The sequence below is a fragment of the Callospermophilus lateralis genome, chromosome 2 (assembly GCF_048772815.1).
Source record: "Callospermophilus lateralis isolate mCalLat2 chromosome 2, mCalLat2.hap1, whole genome shotgun sequence".
Lineage (NCBI taxonomy): Eukaryota > Metazoa > Chordata > Mammalia > Rodentia > Sciuridae > Callospermophilus > Callospermophilus lateralis.
The window spans coordinates 69,713,460-69,740,687 of NC_135306.1; the positions used below are offsets into that span (position 1 = coordinate 69,713,460).

Here is a 27,228-nt window from a genome sequence, read left to right on the forward strand (position 1 = left end):
TATGTGGCAGCTTTGGAATGACAAATCATGAGAAGTCACTAGTCTCTGATAGGGTTGGATGACTTTAGGAGATAGAGATAAATGGCAGTCATAGGAAGTGATAATGTTAGGAATTTTTAAAGGAAACGAAGGCTTCTGTGGTTAACTTTCTTGGCTGGGGTTTAAGAGGAAATTCAAGTTGTCTATTAATTATACTTACCAATGGGGTCTAATTGGCAACTACCCCAAAATGAATAAAACAAGCGGGAGTCAAGAGAGAAAAACGGCAGGCATCCTGTCAAAAAATAAAATCTTTGAAATTTCTACAACCCACTGGTTGGATACACATTTTTTTAAAGCAGATGGCTTACCCAATTTGTATACATTTTATAAGTGTGACTGCAACTCACAATGCGCATTCAGACCTATGCAAAGAATCAGGCAGCATTTCTTAAAGTCAAGATTAAACAGATTTTTTAAAATCAACCTTCCCTTTACTGGAGGAAATATCCTTTATAATTCTGTTTCAGCTTAAGGGTAGTGAGGGGGTTAAAACGCAATGTCTGGCACTTAGTAAATCCTTAAGAAATGTTGGTTGCTGTTTAATTAATTATAATGATAATTATGCATCTTCCAGTTCTGTGCCTTCCCAGACACAAGATCTAGATTCATCCCTTACCTCCTTTAAAAATAATTTTTCTGATTTCTGGAGAAATAAGTGTACCATTCTCAAGCAATTAGCTACATATGACCTAAAAAACTACCCTTTCAGAGGCTAATCTAATGTTTTTCTTTTTAAAGATGAATTGAAACAAATGTCAATGTGTCATTCAACATGAATAATGTCTTTACTTGACTGGTTCTCTACATGCTACTCTCTTCTTTCATTAGCCAAGATATAGATATAGTCATATCTACATTGCTATGTATAAAGTCATCAAAGCCATTTTAGGTACACAGGTTTCCTACCAAGTTGGTTCCTCTACACCACACTGAGAGAGAAAGGCAATGACAACATCATGTTTCTGGAGTTGCCAGCTTTTTAAACAAGCATGCTTCAGATGAGATGGCTTAGACGGCATCTCACTTCAAATCTAGGCCTTGGAGGAGAATCCCATGGGCAAAAGCAGTACTTTTTCTGCTGCCTTTTTGTTCCCTCCCTAGAAATAGCATCTAGGGAGGACTCCAGATCCTCAAGTTAGGTCTCTTGACCCTAGCTTCCCAGGATCATGGTAGACTTCAAGAGCAGCCTCAACCAGTAGCAGTTGTTGAGATGCAGGAGTTGGGTGGTAGGTAGCTGGTCGGTGAGAGGCATGGTATCCAATTCTTGGCCATTCCCCAGTGCCCATAACCTGGCAGAGTTGACCTCTAGTATTAATGTCCATATTGGGAAAAGCACAAAGTAATATCCCTCAAAGTACAGGATGTAAAGATTGGTTCCTTTGGATTCCCCAGACTTCATAAAATAACAAACCAAGAGTAACTATTGTACATTGTCCAGAAAGTTCCTAATTAGCCTGTTTCTAAGAACATATTCAGCTTGCAAACTCATCCCCAGGCTGCTCTACAACTGTGTATGACAATTAGACCATTTGCTAAATACTATAAGCAAAGCTTCAGGTAGACAGCAACCACACACACCTTCCTGGAAATATAGCACAAGCATGTGTTAATGGAACTGAGCAAACAAACAAAAAAATGGTTTAGCAACTTCCTTCCTGCAGAGTGAACAGCAAACTGGTATTTTCAGTTTATTTTACCCCCAGTTATCAAATCCTAATGAACAGAAGTTTAAATGACATTTTAGTGAAGATCATCTAGGATAATATTAGTGGCAAAGTTAAAAATGGAAATGTCTAGATCAGAAGTATGTATTGATTATGTCCATGGTTGTCTTGATATTTCATTAATTGCCCTTCAAGACACAGTAGAGAAAATGGGAAATGTGCTAAGGATTTTTCATTGAAATAAGGTTGATGCCCCACATATCCTACTTCTGTTGGTTGCTGGAGAATCTGAATTCTTAAGGAGTTATACCAAAGAGTAAGAAAGTGCCACCCAAAACTAAGGTGGCACTAGCAGACTAGGAGTTTACAGTTCAGGTTCAAGTTAATTCATTGAATGAGTTGAGGCAGGAGACTTGACCTTTTCCAAGTGACTTTCCTATTTACAAAATTAAAGCAACAAACTAGATGAAAAGAAAATTATAAATACATACTTTCTGTTGTTTTGATTCTGTATTCTGCTTTAACATCTCCCTAAAAGAAATCTGTCAGCATAAGCAAAAGGAAAAAATGAAATATGTAAATTTTTCCCCTATGATTTTGATAATTCTATTTCCTGAAAGAGAACTCTAGTTCATGTGTCCTCTTTATTCATGCCTGTAGCTGAAATTTTGTTTATGCTGACAGAAGATTAAAAAAATTAACAAAAGTAAAATAAGTTTAGATTATATGCAGTAGACTAAATTTCTGGTTGTTGGAAGCTTCCACCCGTGTGGCTGGCAATCCATCGCCCCCATTCTGCCTGTTAAATCTTACTTGAAATCCCTCTGACAAGGCACTCCCATGAATTTTCAACCCAGAAATGTTTGAATTACAATTGTACTTTATATGACTAAAAGACTTTAAACACTTGCTGGTCTATAATGCATATCTTTTCCTACAGAGAGGCTGTAGAGCAGAGCAATCCTGGCATTGGCTTAGACATAGACTCCTTGGGTTTGCCACTTACTAAGTCTGACCTTGGACCTATTACTTGATATCTCTCTCTCTCTCTCTCTCTCTCTCTCTCTCTCTCTCTCTCTCTTAAATTGGTAAAAGGGAAAAATAGTGGTACCTGCTTCAGGTTCAGTGTTAGGATTAAATCAGGCATTGTTTGTAAATTATTTAGGGTAGCATTCATAAATTGCCAGTTGTTAGTAACTTATTTGTAAAACTAAGTTCTTCAAGTACATAGCTATGTCTTATTTATCTTGTAACCCCTACAGTGCTTTGTATATTATAGGCCCACAAGTAAATACTTCTAAAGAAAGAGCCCTAAAGTATTGTCAAGGGGAAATATAACAGAGAGCAATCACTATTTGAGATTTCAAGTTCTTGTTTTGACCACATTTTGAAAAAGTTAAGAAATTGACATGTATTTTGCCCGCAAAGATAAGGCCTTAAAAATATAGTGAAGTAAAGAGTTCCTGAAGCTACTTTTTCACAGTAAGCATATGGACAATGTTCAACGTGAAATAGCTGTTTAGTGGGCTGCACCATACTGGGGAGAAGGAGCTGGTCTTTGGGGTGCCTAGGAATTTGACCAAGGGGAAATGAACAGTTTGAGCTGCACTAGATTGTTCTCATGGTAAGGACATAAACAGGGGAATTTTAAGTCCACTTGTAGTAGATAAGGATCGTGAATAAATTTAGGCTGTCTTGTCATTCACCAGCTTCAAAAAGGTGTCAGTGTCGGCCATTATCAAATCTAACACAAAATCTGTTACCATGGTCTCAATAATTTGTACACCTATTCTTTATAATCATTTGAGAAAATTGTTCTGTGTCCTTACCCAACCTCTCTACTCTTAGATTTCCTGACTTGAATTTTTATTAGGAGTAAAGAATTGCCAGAAGTTTGGTGAAACTTTGTTGAACACAACTGGACAGGTTCCTTACCTACAGGTCAAGAATCATAGGGGCCACCCCTGGGAGTGGGTGGGGAAAGGAAACTGGGACGTCTTAGGAGGATGAACAAGTTGCAAGATCTAATGTACAACATACAATTTGAGGACCATAGCTAATAATGGTGTACTGAATTCAGGATTTTTGCTAAATGAGTAGATTATGCTATTCTTGTCATAGAGGGAAAATGGATAACTGCATAACCTTATGGGATGTTAATTTGTCCCACTATAGTACTACTTTACCACATATGTGGCTTATAGCATCATTTTGTATAAATATGTACATTAAAATTAATTTCTTTAAAAAAAGATACACGTATACTTGTGAGAGGAAGACTCCAAACTCCCACACAAGACAGCCTGACTACTTCCAAAGGTTTGTTCTTTTACAAAAGTAATACCTTTTCACTGTAAAAAATCAACATCAAGAAGTTTTTGAAGATATAAGGTAAAGGGTGTCACTTCTTGCCTTCCCCTCCACAACCTAAATCTGTCTATAAATATGACTTGTTCAAGCATATAAATGTGATTATACATTTGTTTAAATAGTTGTTATACATTAGACATATGTATTAGTTGTAAATAGACACAATTCCTTTATTTCATTTATTTGTATGTGGTGCTGAGGATCAAACCCAGGGCCTCACACATGCTAGGCAAGCACTCTACCGCTGAGCCACAACCCCAGCCCTGTACAGTAGACTTTTAAGAAAAGAAAAACATATGCTCTTAAATTTCTATGAGTTCAAAGCTTTTGCATTATTCATAATACTTTTAGAATATTTCACTATACATCTACATATAACTTGAACTATTTGCTATTGATGAATCATTGGGTTATTTCCATTTGTTACTAAAAATATAATATTGCATATATACACAGAATAAATTCCTAGAGGTAAAATTACAGGACTCAAGGGCATGCACATTTAAAATTTGACAGTGGTGGCAAAACTATCTTTCACATGTTGTTGTCTATATTTACCAAAAATGAGCACATATTTCCATATATACTGACATTAGATATTTTCAACCTTTGGTTTTTTCCAATTTGATAGGTTAAAAATTTCATTGTCAAATGAAGCTGAGCATTTGTATTTGTTTCTTGTGAAGATCTTGTTGGTATATTTTATCTATTTTCCCAAAGGGCTTCTCGCACTTTTCTTTTTGATTTGTAGATACTCTTTGCATATAATGGAAATTATTCCATTGTGATGGTTATAATATTTTCTTGACTTAGTCATTTATATTTTAAAATATTTATTTTCCAATGGGATTTATGAATATTATTTTAGGAACTTGACTTGTGAGAAAGAACAAGTCCCAATTTTGATTTAGGTTAAACTTCCCTAATCTGAAAATCTTACATCCAAAAAAATTTCCAAATCTGAAACGTTTCACTTAGTAGTATTTAAGACAATATTATTCAATATGATAGTGATGGAAAAAAATACTAGACCAAAATAGAGCAAAGAAATTATTGTACAATAGAGTATCCAGAGAGCAAAAGCAAAATTTATTTGCAAAGTTCTTGCTTATGGTTTCATTAAATCCGTAAGGCAATTCATTCTCCCTGTTTTTTTTTTAAACTCTCCAAGGTAAAAGGGAAACCCCAATTGTCTATAAATCATCTAAATCTACCATTTGGGTTTTATTGATTATACAAACTAAAATAAAAATAGGGTTGGATCAATGACACATGTGTTAAAGATGTCAATGGTGCTCTTTAATCTATGTCAAATTTTTAGGGTAAGTGGGTATCATAATTTAACAATAGGAAAATGCTAATACATACCAGGGGTCTACTACAGTCCAGGGAAATAAATGACATGTACTAGAAATGGAATGTAAATTTTTGAAAAACAATGCCTCATGGTGTTTTACTTCATGAATTTATTCATTCACTCAAGATTTATATTTCTACCCTGTCTCTTATGTCCAAAATAAATCTCAGTAATTTGTAGATCAAAAATTAGCATTTTCTTGTTATTCAATTTCAAACTCCATTCTGTTAGAATCTTGATTTATTAAAATAGTCCCTGGGCAACGTCGTCACGGATTAGATTCTCCATCTCCCTCCCTGGCCCATGGGTAAAGCAGCTGTATCTCTGGGCCCTTGTATCTTCTCCCACATTAGCTAATAACTGTGTACTGCAGGATTTTTCTGAGAACCCAGAACTCTGACAGCAAACTCCCAGCCTTGAGCATATTCCTGGATTCAATGAGCCCAAAATATACAAAGCAGTGGTGCTAAATACAGCTGCTACTGAATTCGAAATTCTGATCTGATTTACTTCATAAGTTAATTCTACCTGGTAAGCAGGTCAGTGTGTCTCTTCAAATGAAAAAGGACTTCCCGACAGCCATTATGGCAGAGAATCAATTCAAGTTCTTTTACAGTTTTCAAATATGCTGGGAGCTCTAAGGCGGACGACTTTGGTTTTCACCCAGGAGATAACTGGTTCAAGATTCAGCACCAATGAATTCTGGAAGAACTTCCTGATAGCAAATGATATTAGGATTTAAAGAAGTATCAGAACTGACATCTAGCTTGTGCTTTAAATTTAGGGTATCAGAGTTTTTGGAGGTTGTCAAATATTTTATATCGTATTGCCACTGTGAAAGAAGTGATATTTCTTTTACATAAATCTTTAACTGTGGATATACTCCAAGTAGTATTTCCTAAGGGATGCTGTTGGTGTTTGGGTGAGGCTGTTCTTCCGGTGAAAATGTCTTCCATATAGTAGAAGGCGGACATTCCTGCTCCCTCTCCTATGCCATGAATAAGCACCAGAAATCATGACCCTAAATCTTCTCTCATATTTTTAAAGGCATCCTATAAGAAACCAAGTCTCCCTAGTTAAGAACAATATTACAATCATATTTTAGGATTATCACCAAGAAATTTGGTGAAGGAACCAAAGTGTAAATGAGACATATATAAGTACTTACTGTGACTAAGTACAACAAAACCTCACTGCAACAAAATGCTTTACATTGGTGTGTGTGTGTGTGTGTGTGTGTGTGTGTGTGATCTCTCAAACACATACCAATTTAAAGTCCAGTTTAGTTTAGCCAAGTGGATTTTACCAGCCTCCAGTAACCAACTGGACTTTACTGACTTACCTTGTGTTCCACATGTTCACAGTATTCACATATCATATATCTCCAAGCAAAGGGGAAATCCTTATTCCCCATTTCCCTGTTCCACCCACCGACCCCTAGCAACAAAATCCCCATAACTTATTCTATCCCACTGGGAACCACTCTTATCATTTTTGTTAGTTTGTGTGAATAAGCACATAATTATATGAATAGGTGCTGGCTTGGGAACTTTGTGATAAAATATTTTTCCATAGACTTCTAAATTCCAATATGCTCAAATACCAAGTTTGATTGTATTTTATGAATTCTGCAATCATTTCTGCTCCTTATTTACTTGGAAATAAATGCCAAGCTCATTTTAATCTTCTTTAGAGGAGAGTACTCTAGACAGACTCATCAGGTGAGACCACACTTAAATGTCAGATGTTACTCTGAGGCAAAGAAAGAACAGCATCAAAGTCTCTTCCAAGTGAACTTTGAAGGTGGCAAAAGCACTGGCTCTGGAAATCCAAGCCTATCCAGACACCCCCATCAACTAACATCACAAAAAAATATGTATCTGTAAGGTCTGCACGAAGAAATAATCTTAGATTGGATTTAGTTTGACATAGAGTTCCTTCTCAAGCAGGGAGACAGTCAGAAGACTCTAGCTTCTTAAAGGAATTTTCTACATGTGCAATTGATGTTTACAATATAATTAGATGTGCAATCCAAATAAAATTTCCATCTGGCCAAATCTAAATGACAGGCAAATACAAACAATATCTTAAACAATCAAAGTATTTGTAGTATCCTTTTGGAATAAAGTGGTAAATTATAAGAAAATCTAGTACTAGACTGAACCTTAATTTTTAAGATCAACTCTGGGCTAATGCACATTCAGCCCCAATTCTGGCACCTGCAATCCCACCGATGTATCCTGTTACTCTTAAACACTTAGAATATGAATCTGCAAGGAAAGCTTATATTTCTCATACTGTTTACTCCAGCTGGAGTGACAACTACAGCTTAAAATATATTTTAAACTGTATTATAGAAAAAGACAGTTTTCTGATTATCACTGCAGTGACCACAAAACTGTTCAATTATTCTTTGATAAGCAATGTCAATAGAGACTTGATGACATGGGCCAGGGTATAATTTCAAGCCTCTGTTTCCCCTTGGGGACTTCTCCATAACTACAGGGGTTGTGGCTTCTTCAATACCAGAATGAGGGTCTAAATTAACCTAGTGAAGATATTCTAACGAATGCCCTAGACTTCAGGTGAGAGGTCTGAGTCTTAGGGTAGAACCTGTGACAGTCTGATGGTGTCCTCTGGGGTACACATACCCCTGAGAAGGCACAAAGAGAACCAATGTCCTGAACTTCCATATGGCAGAATCCTTTCGTATGTTGACTTTCTCACAAGACTGAGAGGAATTGCCAATCTTGTTCATAGATGCAGAAACCAAAACCTAAGAGAAATACACTTGCCCGAGGTCATAGAAACATGATGATCTGAATTCCTGGGTCCACTTGCCTCTGTCAGTTTATAAGACTTGGAATAGACATTCCCCACTTTTTTCCCCTAAAGATATATTCTTCCTTTCAAACTCTTAGAGGGCAAATCAAAATTGCTGGGGCTTTTTCTAACCTTCATTTTAAGAATTGTAATGTTAGCATTTGTTTTAGATGGTTTCCAGTCAGCTTACAGTAGAATTGTGTACTAGAAAAGATGATCACCAAACTTTAAAGATAATCTTTAACATGTTTTTGAGTCAATATTCATACATTTTTGAGCACATTATTGTTAATTCAATGCATGTATACAATGTGTAGTAATCAAGTCAGAGGAGCCATCTCACTTCTTCAAACATTAACCATGTGTGTGTGTGTGTGTGTGTGTGTGTGTGTGTGTGTGTGTTGGGAAGTTTAGACTCTTCTAGTCATCTTAAAATACATCAGTTTGTTTTAACAAATGGTTACCCTACTGTGTCATAGAAAACCAGAATTAAATCCCCCCTCACTGTGTTTTGATGCTCCTGAAATGTGTCTTATTTTTAAAAATATCTGTTAAAGAATGCTTGGATCAACATTTGCTGTTACATTGCTACTGAGTTAAGAAGATACATGTAAAATTGAGCCTATGTGTGGCCAACACGAGTTGAAAAGAAATACTTTGGTACTGAAATGTGTAAGGATGAAATGATATGCTGTTTGGGTTTCATTAATTTCCTTAGAGGAGGGAAGTGGTGGGTTTACATATCGAGGAAAAAAACCTGGGCATAGGTTGATGAATACAGAGGCTAGGTGATAGTTTTAGGTTATATGTCAACTAGCAGTACTGTGCCTGCCATGTAATATATATTACTAATAGTCATAGTAATACCCTGGCCATGATAATGTGCTCTAGTTTTGGCATGTTTGGAATTTAATAATGTTTACAAAATGTATGGTGGGGTCTTAAAGCTTCATCAGGTACTTGGATGCTGCTTTCTGGAACAGCCCGTATATTTTTTCTATCTTGAATTCTACCATGTTTTATTACCTCTTCTGCTGCCATCCTTATTCAAACCACTGTCCTCTTTCCCCTGCAACACTTCAGTAGCCTGCTAAGAGCATCTCCTTGCTTTTAATCTTATCCCTGACCACATTTTAACCTCTAGATTAGAATTTCAGTGACTTTTTTTTAAGGGAGATACTATAAATTGCCAGATCCAAACTCATTATAACAGAATCCAAGTTTTTACCAAGCATTTCCTGCTTTTCATTGAACTCTTGAACTTCTGTCCCTGCTTTAATTCTCTATGGAATGCTCTTTCCAGTCCTTGCCCCACCACCATGTCTGTCCGGCCTCTGCTTCAATGTGACCTCCTCATAGAGACCCTTCCTACCACCTGATGTAAATGATTCTCTGAAACACATAAGCATGCATGCAGACATATATCTTGAGATCTTGATTTTTTCTTAATAGCACTTTTTACTATCAGACATCACATATTTCCTTATTTATTACTGTTTATCTTTGACTTAAGATCAATGAATTAAACAATTGTTGCTGTTGCTTTCCAGACCTTAACTATTACTGGTACATGAGCTCAGTAAATATTTATTTATGGAAGAGAAGATTGGCCTTGTTCCTTGCATATTAAATTTGAAGTTTAAAAATTGCAGATAGTGTTCTAAAGCAGGTAACTGTTCATGTCTAAAAGGATTGTCTTTTATAAACAAAGCTCATCAGTAATCCCTTACAATGCTCACTATTGACTGTCAACAGTAGGAATGGGTGGAGAGAAGGGGAGAGAATGAGATAATGAATGCCAGAGTGCTGAGAAAAATGGAGAACATTGGCACTTGTGATATGTTATTATTAATAATTGGAGTGTTGGTGAGAAAGAGCTTATGGGTGTCCTGAGAGGGATTCACTTTGTATTTAAAAGAAATACACTCCAGAGGATTATGTCATCTATGTAAGAAAAGAGGATTATGGGTAGGTTACTGCCACATGCAGGTCACCACTAGTGATAAGGTCTGGCACTTTATTGAGGAAAGTGTCATATGTGTGCAGATGTCCTGGGGATGTCCTAAGTGTGAGGAGGTAGAGAATATAATCATGGCTCTAATTTGCATAAAATTGAGTTTCATAGTGGTACGTTAGATTTCCTAAACGTTTAAAGCAAGAAATGAAAATGTAAATGGGATATTCTTTTTTGTTTATTTTTCAGAGTTTATTTTAAAAGGAAAAAAATGGAAGGAAATATATCTTAACAAGATTCTGCATAGGACTGCTATTTCTCTAAAATTTAATAATTTCTCTACGTGTCACTATGTAAATGGAATTTTTAGAATAAACTCACAGAATAAAATTTGATTTTTGAAAGAACCACATTATTGCTAATTATGAAATAAAGAAAAAAAATGTCTAGATTAGAAAGTAAAAGTGCTATTCTAAATATTGGCTAAGGAGGATTGCATCAAGGGTTTATATTCTTAGGCTGTTTTATGTTATGACCAGGTTCACTTTTTGCCCACCATCTCAGTTCTGTTCTGTTCTGTAGGTTTCTATGTTCTCTGTGGGCTCTTTGCTAATAGCTGGAGACCTCTATGCCAGTGAGTCTGGATCACCTTTACACTGTGAGGAGCTTGCTCCCCTCCATGCCTTGTGGACTAACTACAGTAATAAGGGAAACAGAATCAATGAGTATCTTATGAGTTTATCTCTCAGTTTTTCCAAGACCAAGGGTGCTCAGGGACATGGGACTTTCTGTGCTAAACCTGCTACAGTTCCAGGCAAACAGGAATGAGTTGTTTGCTTGCTACACTTAAGTTCAGGGATAGAACTGGGGTAGGAGCCGAATCACACATCATTTACTACAGCTCATGGGCAAATTCCTTATCCTGTATGGCTTAACTTCCTATGACTTCAATCTCTGTTGATTTCTGGAACCTTCCTCTATTTAATTTCATTACTGAATGGTAGCCTATGGGTTTCTTTGATGCCTCAAAAACAGCCACCAAAGTGCCCTGGTTTGAGCCTTGTCCCTTCTTTACACCTTAGCCCCCGGATTGGTCCCCACTTGTCATGTGCCCATATGCTGCTACCTGTCTCCATGGGTTAGCAAGGGCCTAGTGTCTACACAAATGGGATGCAATGTGTCCATGATGATCTGCCTACCCATAGACTAGCATTTGGTGCCATGTCTTTCAACATTCCTGATGTCCCAACCGTCTGCTCTGGCCTGCTCTTCACATTCCAGGTTGCTGAGCTCGGCTCCTCACTGAGGCCAGGCCACTGTCCATGAGCCTCCCTGGATCTCCTCTGCAGACTACTCATACATTCAGCACTTCTGCAAGCTTTGGAGAAAGGTGTATCTTGAGATACATAAAGTCCATCACAAAGGTGTCCTCCCTGGGATGACCAATTAGAAAAGGGCACCTTTCCTCTGGGAACTCTGTAAGGTATAAGGCTTGACTAACAGAGCCCTGACTGGGTTTTAACTCCAGCTTACATCCCTTTGATGGAAGCTTAAGTTACATAACCACACACCCAGCTCTGCTCCCACACTACTGACTAGCTGGCCCAGGCACCAGCAAGCCCTAGCAGAATGAAGGTGGTTTGCCTGTCTAGACAGATTTTTCTCATCACTAAGTTCCTAACTAGACCCTTTATTCTTTTTTTTTTTTCCTGCTTCTGTGCCTTTTGGCTCTCATTCCTAACCTGATGGTAAAAGAAAAGATTCAGTCTGTAAAAACCTAAGTAGATAACACTAATTGCATAGCGTTTGCAACTAATTGCCCATTCTATCAAATATTATAACAAAATTCAGTTTTAGTATTGATAGCAAAACCTGCCACCCATTGATAAGATTGTGTCATTGCATTTGATCTCTGCTGGCCTCTGAATCAGTTTTCTAGTCTTTTCTATTCTTTTTATCCATAAAACATTCACCTTGACCTATTACTGTGTTTCTTCTTTCCAAAGATATTTCGGGAAAGGAGTTTTCTAATACAACTTTTACTTCAGATCTAGGCCCAAAGTCAGTACTTCAGAATTCACTGTGAAAAGAATGAAAGTATAAAATTTGGCTACTAAGCAGTAGTAATTCCCCCAAACACCCAAAGACGAGAGTATAGGACGGAGAAGTTGTGGTCTGGTGGGTCTACCATCCCAACTGTGGCAGGAAGGCCACTGTACCAAGGGGAGACCCATTTGGAATAGATGCAGGAAAAATATCAGAGAAAAGAAAAGTGATTTGGGTGCATTGAGCCACAATACACTGGAGTTTTGAAAACTAATGCATGCAAAGAGAATCTTTTAGTATTTGGAATTGCAGGCTTTGGAATTTCAGTCAATTAGAGTCAAGTTTCCTTGAGGGGAACACATCATACCATCAAGTTTGAACTTGTCATGAAGCCTGGTGTGGTACTTTGAAAAGAAACTGAACTTTTAGAGGATGGACAGTGGATTAATCACATTTAAACATAAGCTGCTTAGTGATCTGAGGAGCATTGTTGTTGGTACTCTTTTACAGTTAAATGTTTACACAAAAAATACAACATAGAGCCCATAAGCCATTTAAGAGATGTTAATGTAGCCAGTAGATATGTATTATGTGATGCACATAAATAAACACATGTACCTAGACATATATCTAGAGACAATATGAACATACAATTATGAGATGAGTTAAAATTTCATGGAGATGGTTTTGCATGATGCTTTAGCTTAGGGGATGTTCAGTGCCCTTGAAATGCCTTTGCATAGCTAGATCTGTGCAATGATCAAAATACTGTCTTCTTTCCTTTTTCTTTTTATAGCCACTAGAAAAGCTTAATAGAGTAAAAAAAAAAAAAAAAAAAAAATTCTCCAGGGTAACTTTTTCTCCTTGGAGTCCCTATGAAAAGGATGTAAAAAAAAAAAAAAAGTTTGGAGGGAAAGCATAGCTGCATTGACATACCCCTCATGGGGTTGAAATGTTCTGCATAATAAATGGGCTTGGGCCTAGTCATTCCATCATCAGTTCTTTTGCCTCCATTGCCCTCCTCTGGACCACTGTCTCTCATTTGAACCACTGGCCCAGGAGAAAACATGATCCATGTTTACAATTTGCTCAAGTTTATGTATTACTGCTGCATGATATATAATTTTACTTTCTGTGTACTTTCTACAAGGCATGACAGTGGGACAGTGGGCAACTTACTTGTGTTTATCTTCTGAAGTGAAATATGCTTTTCCAGTTGTCTCCGAAGTTTCACTTCGGCTCCGTATTTTCCAGTCGTGCCATTGTCAGCCAGGATGAAATGGGAATGCATGCTGTTGAGAACAGTGAGCTTGCTCATGGGATTGGACATGGTTTGGTATGGCCGGACTACCTGCAGGGAATCAAAAGGAAAAGGCAGAAGTTAGAAAAGCAAACAAGATATGAAAAGGAGAACTGGAAAGAGAGAGAAAACATCCATTCTTTGGTACAGTGGAAGTGTAGTCTGCATTCTCAGAATTGCTTCAGGTAGAAGCAAGATTTATGGTAAGAGTTCCATTCAAAGCAAGACTGTGCTTAAAAACTTTAAAGAAATGAGTTTATGCTTTTTTGCTCTAAAAAAAGTGATTAGTAGATGATTGTTTTATTTTGATCTTTTATTTGTCAATGAACCAAAAATAATCTTTAGTTATCTTGTTTTTCTTCTTTTTCATAATTTAATTAATTCATTGGTACTTTATAATCCTATCCTATATAATGGGTTCATTGCAACATATTCCTACATACACATTCATGTGAATATTTCAATAGTCACAGCAAAATCACAATTCTGGAGCAAGCAGAGGGTCTAGGGATGGAGAAAATATGTTCTTCTCTATCAATCCCATTCAGCAATCTAAAGGCCTGTTATTTAAAATAAACACTGTTCTTAGTAGATACCTTATTTAACTGTGAAATAGCTTGAATATAGAATAACTGCCTCTTGAGACAAATATAGATCAGCCTCCAAATGCTCACCTCTTGCTTATTCTACTTTTTCTTGATTTTTACTTTCATGGTGAATTACAGTAGCTAAAATAGAACAATTTCAGTGTAGTCTCTCAGATTTGGGGTATAAAAAGATAATCAACATATATTGTGACCTAGTTGCTTTATGTACATTCTCTTTATTCTTTGCAACAATACTGCAAGTTTCATGCTATGTTCATTTTGTAGATGAAGAAACTGAGAAATGGACAGAAAATTGGAAATTCACACCCGGATCTGCCTGATTCCAAAATCTGTACTTTTTCCATACTGCTTAGATCCAATGGAAACATAGGTGATGTGTTGGAAATTCAGTACTAACGTATTTGGATAGAAACTTCACTCAAATCTAGGAAAGAGAACATTTAACAGGCTCACTGCTACATGGTCTCAGTACAGCAATCAGTGTACTGAATCATGGAAATTGACAAGACAAATAAATGCTACTGGGTTTTTATTTCTCTGCCTTTATGCAGTGTGTACATTAATTATTGAGTTGAGATGTTCTTGTTCTTTTTCAGTGTGCAATAACTCACCATGAAAAGCTGTAGTAAGATTGAGTAGTTTGTTAAATTACAAAGTGATTTAGTAAGGGCAGTCTTTGATAGTAAAGATCTCATGTAAGTTATTTTTTAGACCTTTGATTTTGATTCAAAATCCAACATTTCTATGTGCCTGGAAAATAAAATGTGCTTAATAAATAGTGAATGAATGGATAAGCAAACTTGAAATGTTTTGTTCAAATCTGGAAAAAAAATCCTCTTTTCTGAATTATTTGGGAATTGACTTAAATTTAAAATGGATATATAATTCTAAGCTTTTAAAAGCTTCTAATACATGTCCCATTTCTCAACATAGCATTGATATGTTAATTCATAGCTTCATTATAGTTACATCTTATTGATAAAGATCATAACCTTTTAGTTATTACTTTTAGTGATCACATGGAGCAGTAATCAGTTACTGCTTTGTCTACATGAGTGAATGAGAACCCTTGAAAATGCAGAGGCAGTGGACAGCTACACCCATCCCAAGCTCTTTATCACTGGAAGAGTAGGTCACTTGTGGTTGAAATTTCCATTTTGTTGCTACTCAAGTTTTGATTATAAAACATTCATTCTACAGTAAAGTGCAAGTTAATAAATATTAATGCTTTGTTGAAAGAGGCTTAGAAATTCTTTTTCCTATTCTTAAAGTGCCTCTGCATTGTGCTTTTGGACAAAAGAAAATACTTTTGTTACTGTTCTTTCTTTTCTAACAGCGGTTTCTGACGACTCCATGTGAAGGAGAGGGAAGATCCAAAGCAGTTCTGTGAGAGGTGGAGCTGACGGATGTTCTAGACGTTAAACTGTGTGTGATTGTGAACCCCAGAAGTTTCTGCTGGCTGAGATACATAGTTTCTAATTTCTGGAAATCCCACTTGAAGACCATTGGAGAAAATAAAATTTTCAACTAATGAAAGTATAGAAATGATTCTGTGCCAAGCTGATGTATTCATCACAATCTGATAATAAAAGAAGGTAAACAAACCGTCTGTATTCTAAACATCTCTTTCCTCCATTACTGGATTCTAAAGACATTGGTGGTTTGGTCTTCTGACTTTTGACCCTGTTTTATTGTGAAACATAGCTCAACATCTCTCTGGGAATATTGCACATCTGAATCAGTCATGGTAAGAAGGTCAAATTTCCAGGGTCTAAAGGTTTTCATTGTACTGACCTCCTTTTCTTTTGATTTGGTGTGAAGGCAAGTTTAAGGACAGAGTTTGCCAAATAAAAGGGGATATAAATCTGAAAACTAAGTAAAATGCCCTATTCTGCTTTCAGACCTTACTGGAGGAAGGTGTACTGAGTCCTGGAACAATCCTGCACACATGGATCATGGAAATTACTTGAATCCCAGTTCTGCCAGTGACTGTGAGAACTGGAGTCTCACTTTTTTAATCTGTAAAAAGGAAATGATAAAACCACTTACCTCATGAGGATTAGCTGAGATTATATGTGCAAAGTGCCTGGCTCCTAGCAGGCATTCTATAAATGGTACTTCCTTTTCCAGTTCTGCTCTATCTTGCCAACTATAAGCTGAGTTTCCAGTTGTAAACCAGTGATCAAATTGAAATATGAGACAAATCATCGACTTTTGTTTTATCCGAGACATTTAACTTAATGTAAGGAAAAAAACCCCCAACCATCTGTTGGCAAAATATGCAGTATTTTTTTCTTTGTCATATCCTCCAAGTATTTGTTGACTAACTAAAAGTTTAAGATAACTGCTCAAGTACTTCAGAGAAATGCATTTTCGTCTAACTTGCCTGCAAAATCCACTTACTATTCTTTGTTACAAATATGGCAGTAGTTTATTTTTGAGTTGCAATTTGCATATGTACAAAAGATTTGCTGATCTTTCTGTTGTGTTTTGCAAATAGAAAAATAATGCCTTTTAATAACATGAATACAAATTAACTTTTCCCTCTGACAAAATATTGGAGGTCATGCAAACACTTTCATTGTTAAAAGCTCATAAACAGAGAAGGGTTTTTGGAAATATGTGCTGTTGAGAACGATTGTGATGTGTTCATAACTTGCAGGTATACTGGATTACTGTAGCATGTTTCTCAGCCGGGACTTTGTAAGAAAATTAAGTCCTAATGCTCTATAACTCTATGGCATGTAATGGATCATCTTTTTTCCTAAGAATATAGGATGGTTCAGCTTATATTCCATCCTTGGAAGAACTGAGAAGATAGCCACTCCCATAATTTTCTGTATTTCATAGTTCAGATAAGAAACCTGCTCTGGACAAGGTCAAATTGTATCTGAAAGGCCTTCAAACCAGGTGAGTGGCATAAATGATGAATATTGTAGTATATATACTTAGAAACATAGTAGTATCTGTACCTAGAAATCTAGGATTTTAGACCCTAATAGTCTCTGATCATCATGGGCTAGAGTACCTCTATGTAATGACATTTTTTTTTCTATTCATTCTTGCTCCTCAAGAGTAACCAAAAAACTTCTTTATTCAACCAATTCCTTGTATAGCATTTAGTATGATAATGATATGATAACAATTCTGGCTTTAAGGCATCTGTAATTATCTTGCCTCTGAAACAAAGAGGACTTGTGAAGTGGGGGCTGTCCAAGGGATTAAATGGAGGTAAAAACCCTTTCATATAAGGCATTGGTAGGGACACCCTCACTGCTAAGAAGAGAGTGAGTTAGATGCTGTAGAAAAACTGAACATCCTTCATGTGCTGACACTAGAGTGCTGCAATTGTCTTCCCTGGATGGACATCAGTCAGTCATTCAGGAGCCAGTCTAGAGCTTTCCTACCTGTTTTCAGGAATATTTTGGACTTGCCCAGGAGTATTTATCAGGAAGTCAGAATATCAGGGTTCTTGTTCCTCTGAGTACTAACTTGTGACCTTGGGCAGGTCTCTAATTCATTCATTCACTCATATGAATGAATTCATTCAACATAATCATATGTCTAAGTAATATCTTCTAATATGTATTCAAAATGTTTTTATTAAAATAAACTGTGGGGAATTTTTTTTTTCATCTGTGAAGCAGAAGACTTGATGGTAATTTCTGATGGCTTCATACCTCTACAATTGAATCTGAACAGCCTATGTTAAAAAAAAAATGTGCATGCTCTTTTCTAGTTAGAGCAAAACAATGTGTGTTGGCAAAGTCGTTCTCTCATGTCCTGAGGTCTCTTCCATTTTGAGGTGCTTTCCTTGATAAAATGGCAATTTGGTCAACTGAGATTCTTTATCCCAAATACAACTGAATTGGGCTTAATTAGGTTTTTGTGCCATCAATCACAAGACTTCTACAATCCCACACCCATTACCTGGTGAGTTATATATCAACATGCCACAGGTCAAGCAGCAGGAGAGGGAATGTACAGCTCAAGGAGTCATCTCTTTCCTCCTAATAGCACCATGGTTTTTAACTTAAACCAGAAGAAAATGAACATTCATTGATCATTTTTTGCATATTAGGCATTGTGGAACAATCTATTTCGGATTTATTTTGTAGATGGAATTGGGAACTCAGAAGTGAGGTATCCTGACCAAATTTGCCTCACTAACCCCATATAGGTCCTAAGTTCCTTTTTAAGCCAGGATGCATTAAAGGGGAAGATAGAAAACCCAATCTCATTTTAAATTTCTAGAGGATATTACAGTTAGTTTTGCTGCTGGACATTTTTTATTAGTGGCTCAGCTGCGCCATGGAATCCTCTGACAGCTGACCAGATTATTTCCAGTTGAGTCATCTAGAACTAGATGTATACAGAGGTCAGAAAAGGCACCAGTAGGCAGCAAGATGGGGTCGTGCTTTGGTAAGAGAGAAACAAAAAGTTCTGAGATTCTCTTAGCATTAGGTATCCATTTCTGCTAGGGAAGAGGGGACACTGCTGAGAAGTAAGAAGCCATCTCTGTGTAAGAGATAAAGAAACATGGGGACTAAGAGGATGAGATAAAAATGTGAAAGCCTCTGTATGTCCCCATCATCACAGAAGCCTAAGCCAGTGGTACATGGATGGTTATTTCCTATTCAGACAGAGGAACTGTGAGTACGGGCATAAAGCAGGTCACTCTGAAACTGAGTCCATCTCTCAGCTCAGCAATCCACACAGGAATCAGCAAACCAAGGGACCCATTTCCAAAGAGCACCCAGATACTTTAGCTGTGTGACGCCTACTAAAATTCACAGGAACATCAATTGCATCTTTCAGTAACACTTAGAAAATGTGCCCTTCAATGTGTGTCCTGCAGAGAGTTTTATAGCCCTCGTTTTATCCTTTCCACTTGAATAGATTCACCTCCCTTTGGCCTGTCCTGAGGGAAGCCATGTGCCATTTAGCTATAGGCAGTGGCAAGAGGCTCTTGAATTCTGAAAAGCTTTCTATACAAATCCCAAGTTTCCAGTGGGGGTGATTTTTAAACTGTGTTCAGAAACTCTTTGAAACTCTTCCTTTCGTCTAGGTGGGAATCGGTGATTTGCCTCTAAGGGATAAAACCGAACAGTGGTGATGTATGACTTCCCAAACTAGGCCACACAAGGTTTTCTGTTAGCTCTCTGCCAGATCACTTACTCTGGAGGAAGCCAGTACCATATTGTGAAGAGAATAAAGCAGCCCTATGAAGTGATTTGCATGGCCAGAGACTCCTACAAACCTTGTGTGTGAGTCACTTTGAATAGGGTTTATCATACCCCATTCAATCCTTCAGTTGATGCAGTCCAACCGCCATTTTGACTGTGACGAAAGAGAGACCCACAGCCAGAAACAACCAGGTAACTCATTCACAAAGTCCTCACCTACTAAAACTGTGAGACACTGTATGTTGTTTAAGTCATTATGTTTTGGGATGATATTTTACACATCAATTGATTACTACTACAATTGTGTATTATTATCTTTCATTGAGACTTCAGAATGTATCCTCTCCTATTCTGGAATAGTAGTTGCATATAATTTCATGGTCTATAGTCCCCTCCACCTCTCCCTGGGTCCTCATGCTCCCTGACATTCTTTCTGTGGGCTCTGCTTAGTTCTGGATACTATTTCACTAGGGTGGTAACATCTTCCAGTCTCTTCCTATTTATAACCTGAACACCATCCCTCTCTATTTGGCAGAAGATTTGACCCCTGTTCCTACACTCTTGCCAGTGGGTTATTACTACTCTATCTCAATCTCATATGTAAATTCTAATTAATAATTATAGAAGTGAGGCTTGGATTATGGCTCAGGGGTAAAGCACTTGCTTAGCATGCGTGAGGCACTGGGTTCGATTCTCAGCACTACATGTATAAATACATAAAGTATTATACAAATAAAAATACTAAAAAATCATAGAGGTACAGATATCCACAAATTACAATGGTTCAGTTTAGCATTTTCAACCTTATGATGGCAGGTGCTATATTTAGTAAGTTTTTGTTATTTCAGTGATAAATGACAAATCTCCAGGCTAACACTTGACCATCCTGACACCAGCCCGCTGTGTGTGAAGTCTTGCCTCTTCTCCTTAGGTTACAAGGGTACACACAGGATGTTTTTCTCTCCTCCTCAGCTCAGGACTCCCATCACTTCACTGACCCATTGGAACTTATTTCCTTGATTACGTCTTCTGTCCTTATGTCCCTTTCTATCACCAACACACAAGCTCCACTCCATCTTTTTTTTAAAGAAAATTTCCCTCAAATTATGACTCTTTGGCTACCCCATCTCCTCTGATTACAGCCAAACCTCTAAAGTAGCTCTGCTGTCTATGCTGCTTCCTTTCTTCCCCCTCCTCAACCTATTGAAATTTTCTTGTCACTTCATCACTGTTCTGGAGCGATTTTGAAGTTCTTGCCCTCCTCGGCTTCTCGGTGGCCTTCGGCATTGCCCTTCACGCCATCTTTCTGAAGCCCATTTTCCCCTCGGCTTCCATAACTCTCGCCTGTGTTGGTTCTGTGTCTCAGACATTTCTTGGGCTGTATTTCCTATGCTCAGCTACTGAATTTGGGAGATCATCAGGATCCAGGCATAGGCTCCTTTTTTACTTCTCTGTAGCGAACCTCTCCACTGAGATTGTTTCAGCTGCCATCTGTATGCGATGCTTTCCAAATCTAAGTGTGTAGCCATATCTTGCTCCTAAGCTTCTGCCTCATATATTTACTACCCTGTCAGACATTTTCATGTACATCTCTCACAGGAGCTTCAAAATCAACATGCCCTAAATTGAGCTCAAATCATTGTCTTCACCAAGACTGTGTTGCCAATGTGAGTGAATTTAACTGCTGCCTTGGCAGTGAGCCCAGACCCGAGTGTGGTTCAGGCTCAGCAAGCTCTGGCTCTGTCCTCTATAACTAACAGATTTGGGTGTGTTTCCTTAGTTCTGACCTTTTCCTCTCATCCTCTGGCTACATCTTATCTAACCTAGTCATGACAGACCAATAAACCTCATGCTGGGGACATTATTGTGTAGTTTTTTTGAGATTGCTATATGAAGTCCTATTTGGCTTGCCTCAAATAAGTGACAAATGTACAAATTGATAACTACATCCAATTAGCCATCAATTGTGTTATTGGCCTTGATATTTCTTGGCTTGAAACACAAAGATGGCATCACCAGAGCATTTTTCACGTAGACATAAGAACTGTGAGTGTTTATAAAACTTAGAATCAATTCTATAGGAAGAGAAGAGAAATTAAATGAAAGACAATACCCGCATGATTCTGTGTTGGAAAATATAGCCAAACATAATGTCCATTCCCGGGTTCCAATGAAAAGTACTTTGTTTTTTGATTATATCTGGATTTCTAATTTGGCATGTGTCTGGTTAATCTAGTTTTTGGGGAAATACAAACAATAATGGCTTCAGGAATTATTCAGTCACCTGACACAATTCTAGTCAGGTAGCTTTGTAAAGTAAGGAATATAAATGTTATACTAAAATTATAATTGATTGGAAGGTCTTTGACTTTATACTGGTGATACTTTCATAATCATCTATCTAGGCAAATTTCTGTAGGGAGAAAGAAAAGGACTCTGATCATTCACAGAGTTTGTTTTTGAAATCTATTTATAAGCATATTTTCCAGTGTCTCAAGTAACAATAAGAATATAAAGTTAAAATTTTAAAATCTCACTTAATATATTTTGTTACAAGAATGGACTTTGGAGAGTGGGATCTTAGTTCCAATCCATGTTTAGATTACTCAATCATAAAAAGGTATAATAATACCTTATAATGACTAGTACGTGCCATTACAATGCATGTTCAATTAGGAGATCAGCAAATTATAATTACTATCATAATTATAGAAGCCATGTGACAATATAGCAAATGTTTTGATAGTTCACTTAGAGATGAAATTTTACAGTGTTTGCATGAACACAGCAAACACTTAAAGTATTAGATTAGGGTTTAGTAGGAAACAAAAATCTTTGGGACATTTTAAATTACACTGGTGCAAATGACTAAGTGTTTGTCTCCCAGACTCATACGTTAAAATCCTAACCCCCAAAGTGATGGTGTTAGGAGCTGGAGCCTCTGAGAGGTAATTAGATCAGGAGGGTGCAGATCTCAAATATGGGATTGGTGTCCTTATAAAAGGGACCCAAGAGATCCTGAAACTCTTCCACCATGTAAGGACACAGAACTCATCCCAGAGCCTCCAGAACTGTGAGAAATAAATTTCTATTGTTTATATGGCACCTCGTCTCTGATATTTTGTATGCCTGCCCAAGCAGGCTAAGAAAGCTTGGGAAGAAGTCAGTTGTGGGAAATTAAAGTCAGGGATGCAATGTTAGGAAAGAAGTCAATTTTTGCTTTTGTTTCCTATGTAGAAAATCCTGTACCACTGTACCAATGTCTCGAAGTGTTTCTGTTTTCTTCTAGTAGTTTCAGAAATCAGGTTTTACATTTAGGTTGGATCCATCTTGTGGATATCCATTTTCCCAAGCACGATTGAAGAAGCTGTCCTTCCTTCAATGTATGCTTTTGGCAACTTTGGCAACCAGTTGACTATATATGTGTGGGTTTATTCCTGGGATTTCTTTTCTTGTCCATTGGTCTGTTTTTATGCCAAATACCATGCTGCTACTATGCTACTGTAGAAAAAGGAAACTGAACTCAGTAAAGTCACAACACCCTTGACCATCTGCACGATCCCTGCCCCATGTATGCCTTGTCCAGTCATCTGCCATCTACCACTGTGGACCTCTGGACTGCCCTGATGCAGAATATCCTTAACTGTCCACGCCCCACCTAATAGAGAACAAGGACTTTGAATTACATCCCCCAACTTCGCTCTTTTTCAGCAGGGAGTTGTCATCACCTATTTTTCTGTAGAAATGGAATGTGGAAATGTCAAAGTGGTCCACTTTATGCTTTGAATATAGCCCTTGCTGCTCTGCCATTGTCACGTATTTTTAAAATGGACATGTTTCTTTCTTTCCCTATTCTTTTCTAATCTCTCCTCCTCCCTAAGATTAGGGAAACAGGATTACCAGTCTTCCTATCCTAGGCAGATTTGTGTCTTTGAGTACACACCCACCGCAGGAACAACTAATTCAAGCTTTGGGGATGGCACCAGAAGATCTCAGAAATAACTGTCTCCCAAATTAACAAGTGAATTACAACTCCAACTTTGAATCACCTCTTTAAAAGGACCCTGTTGGCCTGAGATTGTGGCTCAGAGGTAGAGCGGGTTGACTAGCACTCTGGGGGGACACTAGGTTTCATCCTCAGCACTACATACAAAAATAAAATTACTATATCCATCTACAACTAAACGTATTTTTTAAAAAGCCCTCTGTTTCTGCTAAGGGATAGAACCACAGCCTCTAGGAGAGGAGTCCCCTGTGTTTCTCTTTTCTAGCAAAGCAATAAACCCTCTTTTTATTTCTTGAGGGGGGAAAAAGGGAAACAGGTTTGTAAAATCCAACAGTGACGCCGTTTGGTCTGGACTTTACTTGGGGAGACTTTATATTCCTGCTTGAATCTCATTGATTTTTATTAGTTTATTCCAGTTTTTTGTCTTCATGGTTTAATTTTGGTGAGTCACATGTGTCCAGAAATTTGTCCATTTCTTATAGGCTTGTTAGAGTACAGATTTTCAATAATAATTTCTGATGATCCTTTGTATTTTTGTGGTATCAGTTTAGTTTTATTTGCGTCTTTTCTTTCTTGGGTAGTCTAGCTAAAGGTTTGTAAACTTTCTTTTCAAAAAGCTAACTATTTGCTTCATTGATCTTTTATTTCTTTTTAAATTTTACTTATCCCTGCTCTGTCATTTTTTTTCCCTTCTATTTTTGGATTTTGTGTGGTTTTGCTTTTCTAAGTACTTGAGATACACTGTTAGGTTGTTTGAAATCATTGTTCTTATAAAGTGGTACTTATTGCTATAAACTTCCTTCTCTTGGCACTATATTTGTTACATGACATAATTTTTGGTATTCTGTGCTTCCATTTTCAATTGTTTCAACAAATTTTTAAATCTTCCTTTTTTTTTTTATAGTGACCTTTTACTGTCCAAAAGTAAAAAGACCTGATTTCAAGTTCAAATATTCTTTCTTTTGCTTCATCTAGTCTGTTGTTCAGGCTTTCAGCTGTGTGTATACACACATACTTACTGAGTTTTTCATTTCAAAGATTTGTTGGTTTCTTCTAAATCTCCGCTCAATTTCTCATTTTTATCGTGTATTTTCTTCTTAATTTCATTGAACTGTTTACTTGTAGTCTTTTAGATATCACTGAGCTTTTAAATAATTTATCAGTCTTTTTAACTGTATCAATTTCTCTGGAATCTTTTGGATCATGTGTCTCTACCACTTTGATTAGGTGGCCATCTTGGGCATACCTTCAGGAGAAAGCTGCTTACTATCAGTTTGTTATGCAGTGTTCACCTTATTTCCAGTAGTGCAGTCTCTTTATAGCTTCTTTGGCTGTGATTAATGACTTTGGTATTGCCTACTGTGATGAAGTAAGAGAGACCCCTTGTTTCTGTGGTTCACGCAAGAATGAGACACACTAGCAAGCATGTGCAACTTGCGTGCTGTGCTAGGGCTACTCCTACAATTCAGGTGATGGGGAATTCCTCACATACTGCTGATGCTTGCTCTGCTACTGGCAAGGGCCTCTGGCACTGGTAGCACCAGCAGTAGTGAGTGCCCTGAATCACTTGTTCTGGTACAGTCCCATGAGACACATGGGGAGAGAGTGGTGTGAATTGCAACAATAGCGTTCATACCCGGTCCAGACAGCAGCAGTATGTGGTCAGACAAGGTGCAGTGGAACTGTGGTGTATTCTCAACTGATGGTAGTGCATATGTAGGAATGGTGCCAAAGTTCCTCTTGACCCTTCTTGGCACCCAGGATTAGCTGTGGAACCATGATGTTTTCCCCAACCCTGCCCAGAACAGGCATCTGAGTGTGGTGCCGGGGCAGCAGGAACTATGCAGGCATTGAGTCACATATGGTCATTTATGCCCTTGGTCTCGGGGAAAGTGACCCAAGCTTCTGGTTCTCAATGTTATCACAGTCCATTCCCTTCTGTGTCACAACACCCATCCTTATACACCATCTAGTGGGCTTAGTTCAGTCACTCCACTGGGATAACTTGAATTTTCAAGACAGCTACCTTCAAACTGGTGAGTTTCTGGAAGCAGTTTCTGACCTCTAGAGTATCCCAAACTCAGGCAATAGCTTACTTCTTAACACAGTACCTGGCTACAGCACCTTGGGTATTCAGTGGGAGATGATGTAATATCTTTATCAAAAGCAATGCTATTGACCAGATTTCAATCCTATTTTCACTGATAGTTTTTTGGGTCTCTTGCCCTTATTTCTGTAAAGTGGAGACTCCTCCTTGCTTGGCTGTGGAGCTAAAGTCACAGATGCTAGGGCATTTTGTTTTTCTTTTTATAATGTTCCAGGTTTCGGAATCTCCCAAGGTTCCAGTCTAATTTCCAGGGCTCTCCCATTGTAAGTCACCTCACAATGCAGCTATGTGCTTGTTACTTTGGTTCTTTGTGGAATAGCAGGTGTATGTTGGATACCCCCATTCAGCCTCTCTCTGCCAGCTTACCTGGTTCTTTAGGTATAATGGTTTGCTTTTAGTAGCCCCCCCGGCAGCAGGGATGATGAGTATACAAATTTTTTGCCCTCTGTGACCATTTTTCTTTGGATCACTTAAACATCTCTAACCCCATTGGCATGTAATAGAAGGAAATCTCCAATTGTCTAGGATGAGCAAACACAAAAATGCTTAGAGTAACAAAATTATAACCTTAGTTGCCTATCTCAAGAACAGAAATAAGAGTTCTAAACCAGCCTCCACTCATTGAATAATTATTTAAATTTCTAATAGTGATCCTGAAGCTAAGAACATTAAAAATATGACTCAGAAGTTATTTTTAGAACAATTTACATACTATTAAAATGCAATATTAAATGTGTTTGGAGTTGAGGTCATTTTAGCATGTTTTAATTCTTTAGGAAATATATTTGTTCTGGTTCCTAAGTTAACTGATATCCATTTAAAAGCCAACTTGAAATCTAAGGTAAGTATTAGTCCAATTATATTCCGTGAATGACTAGTCTCAGATATTCTAGAAAAGCGTTACTAATTTTTTTCTATCAGTTTTGTCTACATAACATTTAGGGCATAAAGTATGTATAAAATAAAATAGTACTCTGTCTTCTGGATAAATTAGGATTTCTGCACTTAATTTGATAACAGTGATGTGCATGTTTATTATCATTTAAAGGTTCTGAAGGAGTTAAAAATCAAATGTCAAAACACAAGGAGTAAACAAATTTTTAAAGAATTCTATACATTGTGTTGGATTGAAATGAGATGGTTGAATTGTACTGCTCCATCATTAAAAGAAACAGTTTAAGACTAGTTGATTCATAATCTGTTTTTTTTTCCTCTTTTTGGGCACAGACCTCAAGATATGTGGATAAAACTACTTAGCATATTTTTAATACTTTGGCAGGTCTTGATTGGAAAGGAATGACTATTGAACTGATATAGAGAACAATGAAAAACAATTGCTACAATTATTGGAGGAAGCAAATACAGTATGGTAATCTGTTTATGTAATATAACTCCAATTATTTTAAAATAGAATATTATGGTTGTTGAAAGAGAAGCATACTGTAAGGGAGATTGGAAATGACTTTTTTTTTTTTTAAATGAGATCCCTAGAAGGATCAGAAATGAGATGATGACTCATAAAAAATAAGACCAAATGCTCTGAGTTTCTGAGTAAAATTGTTGAACAACTGGTCAGTATGTGGCCCTGGACATCAGAATGGGAAATACAGGCTAGGAAAGTGTTGAGCTTGGGCAAGGGGTTTTGAAATTCATGCAAAATAAAGAATCCAACTGTGCCTACATGTTAACTAAGCATTTATCCCCCCGCCACACACACAAACACACACACACACACACACACACAAAAAAAAAAAACTGGCCACAG

General features: G+C 37.3%; 1 protein-coding gene across 22 annotated transcripts in view; it reads right to left on the minus strand.

The window, feature by feature from the left end:
• The window catches only part of Trpm3 (transient receptor potential cation channel subfamily M member 3), a 788,425-nt gene that overhangs the window by 220,381 nt on the left and 540,816 nt on the right, over positions 1-27,228 (minus strand). For 16 of the 22 annotated variants that reach the window (XM_077108674.1, XM_077108668.1, XM_077108665.1 and 13 more), the window contains exon 6: positions 13,436-13,607. In XM_077108674.1, the coding sequence (XP_076964789.1) occupies positions 13,436-13,607 (172 nt within the window). Of the gene's footprint in view, positions 1-199; positions 275-13,435; positions 13,608-27,228 lie in introns of all 22 variants that reach the window. The other 6 variants (XM_077108664.1, XM_077108658.1, XM_077108656.1 and 3 more) reach the window with 1 other exon arrangement.